This window comes from Triturus cristatus, chromosome 10, assembly GCF_964204655.1.
Source record: "Triturus cristatus chromosome 10, aTriCri1.1, whole genome shotgun sequence".
Classification (NCBI taxonomy): domain Eukaryota; kingdom Metazoa; phylum Chordata; class Amphibia; order Caudata; family Salamandridae; genus Triturus; species Triturus cristatus.
Genome location: NC_140593.1, coordinates 1039987086 through 1040000918, shown reverse-complemented (window position 1 = coordinate 1040000918; position 13833 = coordinate 1039987086). Strand labels below are relative to the sequence as shown.

At 40.5% G+C, this 13833-nt stretch overlaps 1 protein-coding gene across 1 annotated transcript in view; it reads right to left on the bottom strand.

Moving 5' to 3' along the window:
• PTCD1 (pentatricopeptide repeat domain 1) overlaps positions 1-13833 on the bottom strand; it is a 69949-nt gene that overhangs the window by 14517 nt on the left and 41599 nt on the right. The window contains exons 4-6 of the mRNA XM_085629124.1: positions 12834-13052; positions 6667-6768; positions 2372-3145 (exon numbers count right to left, since the gene is read on the bottom strand). Of these exons, the coding sequence (XP_085485250.1) occupies positions 2372-3145; positions 6667-6768; positions 12834-13052 (1095 nt within the window). The remainder of the gene's footprint in view (positions 1-2371; positions 3146-6666; positions 6769-12833; positions 13053-13833) is intronic.

The following is a 13833-nucleotide window of genomic DNA, read 5'->3' as shown; positions in this document are numbered from 1 at the left end:
AGTAATACATACTATCCTAACACATGATACTTTACAATTTTTAATATATCAATGTATCTTAATTATTTTAGGGTTTATATGTCGGCATTATAATTGGTTACTTAGACTACAACAAATACATACATACATACATACATTTTTGTGCACCGTGGCTTACCACCTTTCGTATTGTATATTTTATAGATCACTTGATGAAAATCATAGAAAAATATGGCTTTTAGAAGCAATTAGATAACTCGAGATCTTAAATGGCGGTATAATTAAAATTGAGGAGTTTAAATAATTTATCTAATTAGGACTAATCCACATGCAAGACAAAAAAATCTTAACAAATTTTTTTTAAGTCAATCTATCCACCCATTCCTCAATCACATTACTATATGTCAGGCTATTCATACATTATTGGGACGGCCGATTGTAATTAACTTGACAAATGGGAAAAGAAAACACTATTCATTGATTTGTATTGCTTGCATAGAGGATTAACACATTTACAGAAATTCAGTTAGGCAAAAGCACCAGAAGTTGACTTGGCTCGACCCTTAGGGTCACAGGTTCAGATGTCAATGGTTAAAGTGATGACTCATTCTGTTATTTTTGCATAGTTGATAAATTGAACACATTACACTGGAGAACAATATTTTGATGTACAACATATAGGTGCTTTGTCTTAAAATGCTAACTTGGATCCAGATTAATTGATCTGAAATACAAAATCACGAACAAACCTAGCACATTTTGGCGTGTGGGGAAGGAAACCGTAATGTTATTAATAAAAGTAACAATGTATTAATATATTTCTATATAGTGCTCCACTCCACGCTTTTGCTATTACAAGCAATAACATTAACAGATCTTACAATTGCCCGATTTGTGGGGATCAATCTACCATCCTCTGATGTACAGAAGACTGAGTCAACCTGGGATTTCAACTCAAGACATGCAGGACACTGCTGATGGCTGCATGGAGTGCAAATTCACGGAGTCATCTTGCCCTGATTATTATATATGATCCGGTCAAGTGCGCAGAAAGGAAAAACTTTATGCATGCTCTAAAACACGGGGCAAAGGGAATATCAGGGGTGTGGAATTTTATAAATTATCTACTTGTCCAGGGAATGTGTTGCTTCAGAAATGTACCTGTCCTGTATAAAAAATATCTACTTGTCCCATTTGGGCCAGGCAGTGAGGTCACAAAGTAAAGCAGTGCTCCCAAAATATCAGAGCGCTGATAAAAGTCTCTGTTTATGCCAGGGCTCATATTATATCAGGTTTTAGCAAGGCTCTGATTTTGCATCTTTCCAAAAATGTACTCACTGAGGAAATAGGAGAACAATGGTAGTTCCCGGACCAGAATGCCCTGTGAGGTTGTGCACACTGACAAATGTATATTTTTGAGGGTATTCCCCTGGAGAAAAAAAACACACAAACAAAAACATTTTAACAAAAGTATTTGCCATGATTCAGCAGATTTTTGCATGGGCAAATATATGCGTTCATGTCTGCTCATATGAAAATGGAATTAACAAATGTTTGCTAGGAAATCTGAACCTTTGCGAGGACATAAACCAGCAGGTTTTCTTTGAGAATGGGGGTCCCCGATTTATTTTCATGCTGCCCTTAAAATGTCCACACTGATTCTTCATTGTTAATTCTTTTTGTTATAAATGTTGGCGTTCATCAAACAGGTTGTATTAAATGATGCCTTAAAGATATGGTATTTATGGCTCTCCTTAAAATTGAACAACAGTTTGGCAAACCATTTTTTATAAGTTGCAATATTTTAAAAGAAAATTCACCACTATTGTATTCATTCTTCTTTACATATAATCACGGAAAATTCCAGAAGCGCAATAAACACAAATTGTCCAATTTCGCAAACTTGGACACATTTTTATATTGGAAGCACTATCATTTAGGCAAGCTGAGCTTTAAAGTCTCTGCTTTTTCTTAGAGCGCTCACACTCACAGTAAAGGCTTTGAATCATCGATGCACTTTAAACAACTTATACACATGGATACAAATATTGCCCTGTTGGAAGACAATCCTCTTTCTAATAACCATGCTGTGGTACCCTAACCAGGCAGCCAAAAGGTTTGTTCGGCAGGGCTTGGGTCTACCTGCCAATGGACAAAAAAAATGTTTTATATGTTTTATCCCTGTCCATAAACAATATGCTAGGGGTGGCTGGAATTAGGAATAGCACACTTCTGAAGATATTAGGATGTCCATTTTTAAAGGATAAACAATACTTCATATAAACAGCGATAGCCATGAATAGAGGATTTTGTTTACCTATATTTTTGGGGTGTTCGACTAAGACATTGCAATGCATTGAAGGCTCGGGCAGTGAATTCACTACAGTCTTACCTTTGCTCCTTCCAGGTCTCCCAGTTTACTCCTCTTCCTCACCAACGTATTAAAAAATGCAACATCAGCTCTAACGTTATACTTGTCCATGAGAGTAATCAAAACAGATTCAATCTGGGTTTGAGGGGCCAGCACTTCAGCCAGCAGAGTAAAGGTTTTGATGTCAGGGGTCACATTGTCCAATTCCATTTTCTTTAAGAAACCTTCCATGTTCCCAATCAGAGCCAGCCTGTCCGAAGGGGTGGTTATGCTGCTCAAGGAAACCATATTCCCACAGGATACATTTAGGTTCAGCAAATTTGGCAGGTTTTGGGCAGTCTGGGATAAGTGAATGGGCCTGCCTCGATTCATCACAGTGCAGTTCAAAGCCACCTTATTTTCTACCATTGTGGAGTCTAGATTTCTACTTTCCAAAGAAAGAGATCTATCCTCACCAGCAGAAAGACACAGGTCTGCGTCCCTACTGTTTCCACTTGGCATATATTCCCCAACATTTTTGGGATGTTCTGAAAATATCTGTTTTTCCAAATCCTCAACATCAAATTTGGTTGAGATAGGTATCTTGTTCCATTCCTTCACTTTACCCCGTTTATCTTTCTGGGCATGCCTGCCAGCATTTAGAGAAACGGGAACAGAGGCTTCACTTTGGGCCTGCAATAACATATTAGACAACGTTAATGGGTTTCCTATGCCACAATCCCTTGTTGCACGCAGAAGTAAGTTGTAACTGATATGGTCAGGCTTCAGCCCCAGTCTCAGCATCTGTCTCCAGACCTGTTGGAATGAAAAAATAGAGTGTCTTAATACTTTCTTGGGTCACTTGTAATTAAAATATGAAATATACTGTTTACATCTGTAGTTTTAATAATACTTCACTATATATTAAGGTTACAAAAAAACTGATGTGCATCCAACAAGTGTTTTTGTTGCCTTTGTCCTGTTCATCTGTATGCAGGTTTCATAAAAAGTGGTCACAGAATATTTGATAAAAAGTTATAATCATGTTTAATTCTCTATCTGCAGCTAGAACACTACTATTTACCTAAGATTAACAAAATGTAACAAATGAAGTCAAAAAGAGAAAAGTCTTAGTAGAGCAATGTCCGGACTTAGAGTAAGGTCAAAGAAACTGAAGATATTAACATTAAAAATGTAGGTCATCTGTTAATCATAGATGAGAAATAATTCACTCACAATTAAGTCATCCTTGTTGTACACATTTACTGAAAGCACCTGAAGAGGTGACTCTGGGCAGAACAGACAGACACACTTTCTAGTCGATTTGAGAAAGTACAAGGCTTTTGATTGAAAGCTATGCCATCCTTGGCTGTGGAAGACTCATTCTTTCAACAGCCCATTCAGTCAACAATGCAAGGAATGAGCAAAATGCACCATATTTTACTGTTCTTGTAAACCACAAATTTAATTTACATTTTAAAATGTGTTACTTCCTTCAATCTCGCCACCACTATTTAAGCAGAGAAGCTGAAACTAATGTATGAATGTATGTCACTCAAGCCAAAATCCCTTCACCTTCATCATTATTTCCAACTTACTAAATTTGACTCACTAGATTGATCATGATCACTACTCCACACTGAAGACCATCATCATTTCTGTGCCTTCCAATATAACTCTACAAGCCCAGTTACAGTGTACATTTTCACCCTATCTCCCTCTGCAGGTGTAGAAAACCTAATTTACTAGCTACAAAAAATTCTCCTTTCCACCCTATTCTCTGCATCTTCCTCAGTCTCCCTTTGTTCTGACACTAGCTCACTCCAGAAGACCCTCCAAGCTCTCTTATTCCTACCTCACCCATCAATTGCTCTTTGACAACACAAAGCTTGGCAGCATTCTTGTAAGCCACGACAAAATGATCAGGATATTCCTGACCACCATCCCACTGCGCCCCTCTCCCTGCACTATCATTCATGTCCCCCATCCAAACTAACTCCCAGTCCAATATCTCAATTTCAAATGTACTTTCCTCAGATATTGAAAACACTGAAGGTTGTTCTCTGGAGTGATTACTATATTGATAGTTCAGTTTCTTACCTTTGGATAATTGGCTACAGGGTAGGAACCCAGAGCACAAGTCAGTTTCTTTACAACTTGGGGCCCAATTCCGATGTCGTTCGGAAGGTCTCCGAATCAGATTTGACTTTCACAGATCCGATTCTTAGCCCTTGTTGACGACCGAATCGTACACAGGTCTGAACATCCAAGTACAATGCGAAGATCGTGTTCGCGCTGACCGAATAATTTCCGGAACCCAAACCTGTCCGTTCATCTCGTTCGTAGCCGAATCGTGCCGCTATGGAACCGTATTCTGACCGAGCGAGTACAATGCACGATTCCGGCAGCCGCTTCGCCTCGGTCTCAGGGAGACAAAAACAGCTGTCGGAAGCGTACTTTGGGGGGCCGTAACAGGCCCCCCTTCACCCAGGGCCCTCTGAATCTGTCACAGGGGTGTGCCCATGGGTCCCCCCGATCCAGGCATTCACAGTGTGGTGGGCACCACAGGGGGGCCACCACAGGTTGTACGCTGTTCCCCAATCACCCCTTTTCTGCTAAGGGAGCCTGTGTACGCGTCTCTACACGTGCTCCCATAGAGGTCAATGGGAGTCAGAGCGAATCGAGTCCGTAAGCATACGGCAGCATCATACTCGCTCGTTCGGACTCCCAGAGCACATCTCACTTGGAAGGCCCTCCGGATCCGAGTCGTACGGAGGGCTTTCTGAGCGAGATAGGAATCGGGCCCTTAAAAGCATTGCAGATGCTCTCTGCTTTTAACATCCCAGTCCTTTTCTCAGTCCATACCAGACACCAAAGGCCCATGTAAACAGACAGATGAGTCGACTGGTGAGCAGTTCAGAGAAAGCCCTCTTCTTCCAGATTCTTGAAAGAATAATATAAATAAGAATAACTTGTGTCTTATAAAACACTTCATGCAGCACTGTTGTAATTTCTAACTACTATAAATAACAGGGACTATTATTATCTAATTTAATGGTGCTCAATTTACTTACATCAGAAGGACGGGAGGCTGAGTTTCCCTTACGTGGATTTGAATTCATGACCTGCAGATCCCCGCAATCAAAGTAGTGTTTAACTGGCTTGAATTGTACCACGTGACTATGAGATTACAACAAGTGTAACAATAGTAGTAGGAGACATATAAATGACCAGGTATAATGGTCTAGACAAACATGCTCCCGAGTTAAGGCCTGACCACAAAAAGAAACCGACAGAGAGCCCATGACCATTGCACCCAACATACCGAAAAGTGTGTAGAGTGGCCCATCTACTGAACATGAAAAGGAAAGGAACACTAGAATGCTACAGAAGCTGCTTTTGTGCTCACTGAGTAGACAAAGATGTCCTTAGCTGGAGAAGGACACTTCACTAAGTAACACTCCAGGACTAATGATATTCACTGCAACCATGCTTCTGAGTTCAAGTATCATCATCGTAGGTCTGACGAACATGACCGAAATGTGGATTTTTTTTGTATGCTTCAAGTAAATGCTCCAGCACTACCCGCCAGTCACCACCATCCCTCAGCACATGGACTACATTTGAGAAGGACATGAACAAGGATTTAAGCATCTTCGGTAATTATTTTGTATTGTCCAGCTCTCCACTCACTCATGTTTTTGTTCCTCCTGGCTGGAAGTACAGCTTGATGTTATTCTGCACAACATTCTTTATCAATCCGAATGAGGTAAATAAATAGAAAGTCCTGCTCCTAAGCTGGAAAAATGATAACTCCCTCCTGTGTTAACATGTCACGGAGCCATTGCTTAAAGTGTCACTTAACCTGGTGACAGAGAGGACCAACTCATACCACCCTACTGCTAAGCAAACGTGTTAATCTGAATATTCCCAGCACCACTTATAATGCTTACTTTTCATTTTATCTTTTGCCAGCCCTCTTGTAAAGCTTAGGGAGGAGGATAGCAGTAAGGTTTATAAGTATATGGCTGCTTTTCTCTGATCACCCTTACAGCATTGATAGTCTTGTGCCTATATCGATGAATTCATAAGTGCATTCATTGAGGATTTTCTTTCTTCTATTTGCAAAATTCAAATCGTAAGCAATCATAATACGCCCAATACTTCTCATTTATAGATCCACATGCAATTACATTTCACAACCTATGAGCAAGTACACAAGACAGACCATGGCAGAAACCCATCACCAGTAGTACCTATAAACCACACACAAGATGCCTGTAAGGAAACATCTCCTGCTTATACCACAGCTGGAGAGTTAGACAGACAAAATGTACCTGCAGCGTGTATGTGAACCCAGCATCCTTGTCCTTTATGCAGCCCATCATGAGGAAGCTGAAAGTCTCATCTGTGGGTCTGTGGCCTTTTTGTACAATTTCCTGCAAGTAAATAAGGACTGAATATTAGCAACACCCCAAGCCTCTCATGCTTACCAGGAGATGTGTGGATTATTGTTCGTTCAGCAGCCATTAAAAGGCATACATCAGTACTAGGGGGAGTTCGGTAGCTCCAGATATAACTCTAGACCCGGTAGCAAATCACTATAATGGAGAGATAATGAAGTATTCCAGCCCCAAATGTCTCTAAAAGCCTCAGTATGAATGATGCATTACATCTAAAAGCAGCAAAAATTCTTAACATTTCAGGCCTTCCGAAATGGTTGGACAATAATTTTATACTTCTTGATCCAGCTGTTCTCAAAGAGTTTACATCCAGTTTACACCTTGATCCAGGAAGAAATAACCATATCTATTAAGGAATAAGAGTTACTTCCTTAAGTGTAACAGCTGCAGTCATGTTTTCTTGCCCATGCTAACAATGCCAGAAGAAGTGCCCATCTATAAAGTTTATTGCCTCACTTCCAAATCTTGGCCCTAAATTAAGAACTGAAGTTCAACTTGCTGAACTACTGGATGGTTGTCTTCTTTCTACTTCACCACTTCAGACCTAGACAACTGTGTACTCCATTTGTTTTACAAAGTCACATGCTCTTAGGTGCCTATGCATAGAACTGAATTTGTTCCCTTCCTTTGCATGTGGACCTCGAGCCAATGAGGCTTTGGGGAGGGGGGGGGGGGGGGGGGGGGACTACTGGTTGACCAAATCTGTGATTCACAGATTTTTTTTTTTTTCTCAAACAAAAGCCTTCAATACTTTCCTCAACAGATGCCCACCAATTTGAAGACATTGATCGGTTTGCATTAAATGGCATACATTCTAGTGACGAAACAAAATGCTCACATCATTTATTACTCAATTAGGTTTTTGATTCCCCTTTTGGAACACTTGTAAAATGTTTACAGACTGGATGACAGGTTATAATCCCATTTTGGAACTGAACCTGGAGGCCAAATAAATGCAGGTATAGTCAGTTCAACTACACAACAGCATAATGGGTGCTTCAAATGTATTCCACATTCATAATTAGTTAAATTAATAAGGAGATCCCTCAAAGCTTGGACTAGAAAGTCCACTAATGATACATTCACTGTTAATTATGTCAGAATCTTCAGAGGTGGTTCTGATGGTTGTAGGTTAACATTACGAACACTATGTTGTTGCATACCTTCAACAGAGCCAATGACCGTAGGTGGCCTTTCCTTCAATGAGGATTTCTAAGCACTTGCTGTGTAATATACGATTAAACTATGTGCGCAAAACTCCCAGACTGACAAAACTCCCAGTTCATTGTGAAAACATCCAACTTTTAAGTTGTGTACTTAAGACATCCTGGTTGAAGTGAGTCCAGAGAAAGGCAGTACGGTGTTCCAAAAAGCAAAGACTCACCACTTCATCTCCCACAGCCAAACACTATTGAAATACAAAACATTTAGCAGACCATCATTAGCCTAACAAAGCTGTCACAGCAAAGGAAAACCATTACTATCAAAAGTAAGGATGTGGCCAAATATAGCCTTCGGTTTAAAACAAAAGTGCTTTGAATGTTAAAAGTGGCTAATAGGCATATGAAGATGTTTCCGTCCTGCCAGGATAACCCACTTGTCAACTAGTGTGCAGCATTTTTGATGATCTGCAATTGCAAAACCAGGTACCGTGGGAAGCCTAGATAGCGGTCAACAGTCAAGCCTAAAAAACACAGCAGTTGTAGCAACCATACAAGCTGAGAGCATCCACATCTGTAGATGAAAGGATTTGTTAAGAGCATCCACCAGCTGGGCAAATCAAAGTTTCTCAATCCAAAGGAGTTAGGATTTTGAATACCATGCCCAAGTTGAGAAAGGGCCCAGTGCAACAGACCAGAAGTCAGGAGTTTACAGTTTCGTGTTGCCAAACACCAGAATCTCAGTTTTACTACCATTCATCATGAGAATGTTCTGCTTCGTCAGAACTGAACTGATTAAACAAATGAAGTAATGGAATTATATGATGGTGTATTTACAAAATCATGCCCAATAAATATCTGGGTGCCATCAGCACAAGGGAACAATTGCAGGTAGAAGCTTCTGACAAAATTGGACAGGGCAATGACATAGATGTTATGTGTGTGAGGCTTATAGATGAAAGCTAACGGGCTCACACATCCATGAGGTTTTCTCTTTCTAAATGGAGGCAACATAATACATATTCTCTGTTCCGACAGAAATAAAATGATCCATTTCATCATAACCCCTTCATGCCCTGACATATCAAACTATCAAGTATAGGGTGAATGATTGTGTCAAAAATAGCCGACATGTCCAGTAGAGTTAAGGTGCTGACGACATCTGCATCTCCAGCCAATTATAGCTCATCTAATAGGCCCTTGTTTCCATGTCAGGATATTAACTTCTTTGCATGGAAACAGGTGAGAGTGCAAGCCCAAAAAGGACTGAAAAGGTCTAGAGAGTGAAATTTCAAGAGGTTTTCCTGAATTCAGGAGATAAAAAATTGGATTTTTGGTTCAATCAACATCAGAGAAGCCCTTTTCAGGAACACAATAACTACTTCTATTTCTAGGTCAGTGTCAATCCAGTACTGCGTAATCAAACAGTTGTTTAAATTTGATGGCCCTTAACTCTGGCATCTGTTTAACAGATTCTGCCCAGATAAGTGATCTACTGAGAACCTGAAGGGTATTTGCGCTTAAGCATCACATTAAGTATACAATCTTTAAGAGGAAAGAGCAAACTCACAAGCTAAACTGGATTTCCAGTTGATCATCCTTGCACACCCCTTTAAAGTAGAAAAATGTTCTGCCCCCTTTCTTGTAATATTCACTTACCGTCTTAGGAACAGGTCACGCGCTCCCCTCGCACCATGCTCTACCATGCTGCCTGTTCATCATAACAATGAAACACTCCTTTGAAGAGAACCTCGCTTTGTCAGCCAGATGTCAAGTCCTGTCCTCAAATTTCTCTGGAGAACAAGTCCCTATTCCGTTATACTTATACATCATTGGGGGTGCTGTTCTTATACTTCAGATGCTCACAGATTAGGAGACAAACCACTCAAGGCCCAAGAGTATTCTCAGCCACTAAGGACATGTGGCTAAAAGGTGCCTTTGCACCGAGGGGAAATGAATCTACAGGAAAGAGTAGGAAAAACGAGGAGTTGACAGGACTCTAGCTCTGCAGTATTGGCCTGCCTCTCTCTTTCTCTCTCTCTATCTCTCCATATATAACAAAGTCGTGGTCGCCACTATGTTGTTAAAGTTTGGTAAGAGCCAGTATAGGAAGAGAATTTATCGTTTTGCTAATAACTTTACTGCCAACTGACGAATCTGCACAAAACTTTTTTTTTAAAATGTTAATCCATCTTAGGACTTTTCTGGAAAGTTTAGCGCCGACCCATCAAGAGGGGCCTAGAAAAAGGGGAGGGGCCCCAAAATGTTGATTTCCCATGGGAATTTTCATAGGAAACTTTGACACAGAATGACTGAACGGAATTACATCAAATTTGGCACAAAGTTAGAACTGTACTCAGAAACAGTGCTATTTGTGACTTGGTCTAAATCCGTGAAGCCATTTTCAAGAAATTTACATTTTGGTTTGGACTTTAACGGGTTAAAAAGTTAGGTATACCTGAACTGTTGGTCCGGCAGTCCCAAAAATGTACAAAAACAGGGCCATCTGATTGGCTGAGATTTTTCTCCTGTTGGCCACTTCGATACTGGGGCCAGTGTGGCAGTACTGAGCGATCTGATTGGCTGGCCACAGCCAAGAAGAAAATGTTGGGGCTGGCATTACAAGAATCAGGGACTCAGTCCCATGTCCTGAAAATGTGTAATGAAAAAATAAAAAACAGGGTATAAGGAAGCAGGATAGGGACACCCGGACCACCATGCACTTGTTGAGGGCCACCAACCAGGGAACAAAATTTGAAAAACTAAATTGTTCGTGCTGCTGGTGCAGCCATACACCTGCCGGACTCAGTGCCGCTCTCCCATGAGGTACCGCAGTACTCCCACAGGAGCTGCCGCAAAAGCTTCTCCCCCATGGTACTGCAGTGCAGTGTAAGCTTCCTTAGGGCCATGCAAGCTTCCTCGGGAATGCTTGCACAGTATGACAATATCATTCTGGTGAAGAATGAGCAGAAGCTGCTGCGGGAGTGTCACAGTAAAACCTAAAAAAGTTTTTAAAAACCCAAATGTTGAATGGAAGTCTGCTGGAGGATGGGCCTTGCAGCCAACACTCCCATCAAGGGAGTTGGCTGAATATCATACAAAAAGCAGAATTTAACTTAACAAATGAATGTTAAAGTGATGTTATAGAATGTTATGGTAATAAAAGTGCTTAGTTTGAGTCGGTCTTTGCAGGTGGAGCCAAAAGATATAATTGATGACATCTCAAATGACATCATTGATGACATCATACAATCATTGTGACACTGTCCTATGTGGCTTGTGGATTTGAAGTAATTCAACACGCTACAAATGTTGATAATTTTCTATTCACCTAAATGGCATTACCCTCGTAAAGACTTCACATAACCCCCAATTTCAAATCAAGAGTTTAACAGGTGTACATTTGCCACTGAAAAGACATCTTCTGTCAGATCCTATTGACACCCCTCTGTAAAATGGTACAATCCACCACACTACATACGTTCCTGAAATGGGCACAATGGCAAACAACTGAGAGTCATGCTGACACCAGTGAGAGATAACTACTTCTAAGGGGGACACTACTACACTCTACATTATACAACAGTCAGCACTGCCTCAAACTCTTCAGCAAAGTTCTGGGAATAAACGTGGACACCTTATAAATGCCATTGCTGCACAAAATGTGTCTATAGCACTGTATAACACCTAGTTAACAAGGGCATGTGGCTACACTCAGTAACTATGCTACAGATGTGTATGGTGTCATTTGTGAGGTAGTTAATGTCTCATGTCATTAGTGTAGGAATATGAGAGGTTGTTACCTAGCCCGTTTTTAGTTTCCCTTTTTTTTTTAGTGTCCTGATTTGGAAGGATATGCATGTGAACAAGACTCTTCTGAGTCCCCCCCTCCCCCCGGAATCTTAACTATAACAACAGAGTGGCTACTGATAGATAGATATATAAATAAATATATATATTTCTAGTGACATCACGGACCATGAGGACGAAGGCAGCGCAATATGCAGATTTCACTAGAACCCCATGGTGCCCATTATGTACTTTTTATGGTACATATTATTTTGGGGCATTTCGCTCAAAAAAGCGGGTTTCTTCAAAGTGCTACTCAAATGGGCTCTGACTGGAATTGGAATGTTTTGTTTTTGTTTATCTTTCTTGAATAAACTGTTAATAAACAATGGGCAACGGTGAGGGGTAGTCAAATTAGATGTTTCTTTAGTTGCAGAGTTAACCACATAAATATGGGGTTTCCGCATTTAACACATACTTTTGTAACCAAAACCTTAGATGCTAAATTCCTCTGTGAACGAGGATCACCCTGAAATGTGCCTCTGACACATCCACTGAGAGAAAGAGACAGAGTGTTCATTTCATATATAGCACAGTAGCAAAAACCAGTTTACTCCCAATCTGAGCCAGTGAAAGCAGCCACAAACTGTGAACTTGACATTTACCTTAGTATAAATAGTGCACATTGTCACTGTAGTAGTTTTTCCTCCTGCCACTTACAGATCCACTTATTTCATCCATATCCCGCTCGATAAAAAGGTAGGAGAAAATCAAGTCAGCTTTTTTAAAGAACAAAAAGTCAGCTTTTTTAAACTGGACAGCTTGATATAATAGCCTGACGTCACACACTCCAATTAAAAGGGATGTTCGACTTCCAGTTTAACTGATCACAGTGTTAAGATAGCTCCTCTGTTAATGCTCCCTGACTGACTCACAAACTTAATAAAAACATGCTGAACAAATTACTAGATGGCAGACGTATGCAAAGCATGTTAATTTATTAAATAAAAAGCTGCAAAAGATGTCACTAGCAAGGGTCTTCTTACTCAATATGTGATATCGGCAAAGATGGAAAAAAGGTTAAGACATTACCTTGAATATTTCAAAGCAGGTCCTGAGATCTGAACAGAGAGCACAGACTTTCAGCAGGGCGTGATAGGTGATGAGATTCATCTCTATATTTTTGGACTTTAGCTCCTGCCGTAGTTTTAAGGCATGCTGTAGACCAGAGTCCTTCCAGGGAGATTCCGCACAGGCATTGAACAGGGCTGAGTAAGTGGCCATGCTGGGTTCCAAGCCACGCTTTTTCATCTATACAAGACATAAAACATTAATTTAGCCGAAAACCTCTTGCTTACCATAGAAATTCATATTCGCTTTTCATTTGGCATATAATTCTGCCATTATTGCCAAATGATACAATCAGCAGCCACTTGTCAGTTCTTAGTTAATTAATGGCAGTGCAGAATTAAGCAGGAGTCCACCGGACAAGGAGTCCCAACCACATGTAGCACAACCCCTTCGGCAGCTAGTTTACAGTACCCCAGTACGGTTGTGGGAAAGAGGCTTGCCAGCATCTAACGCAAGATTTGGATCCATGTGTATGTGTTGCTCAGAATGATAGCAAAGATTCATTAATGTTAAGCTTTTACTATTAGTACGAGCACTTCAAGAAAATGTAGTGAGCTGTAACCTTATTTTCCATTACCGACAGCGGCTCCAATATAAAGAAAAGTGTTCACATATGCAAAACTGATCAATTTGTGGCTAATTATAATGCTTCCCACATTCTCCTCGATTAAATACAAATACACCATTTTCTAGTATGTGATGAGATCAGAGAGGAGTTGGTAAATACTTTTAAAAATGTAGGTTTGTGGGTGTGCACAAACTCACAGGGCATTCCAGCACTAGAACTGTAGCTACCTGCCTACTTTCAGAACCTGTGAACATTTGCTGAAAGTAGCCAAATCAGAGGCTTGTCAGAATCCAAACCCTGATATAATATGAGTCCTGTCTCAATCTGGGGACCCTAATATCAGAGCTGTGATATAGAGAGAAGTCTGCCATAACTGGTCAACCCTCTGCATGG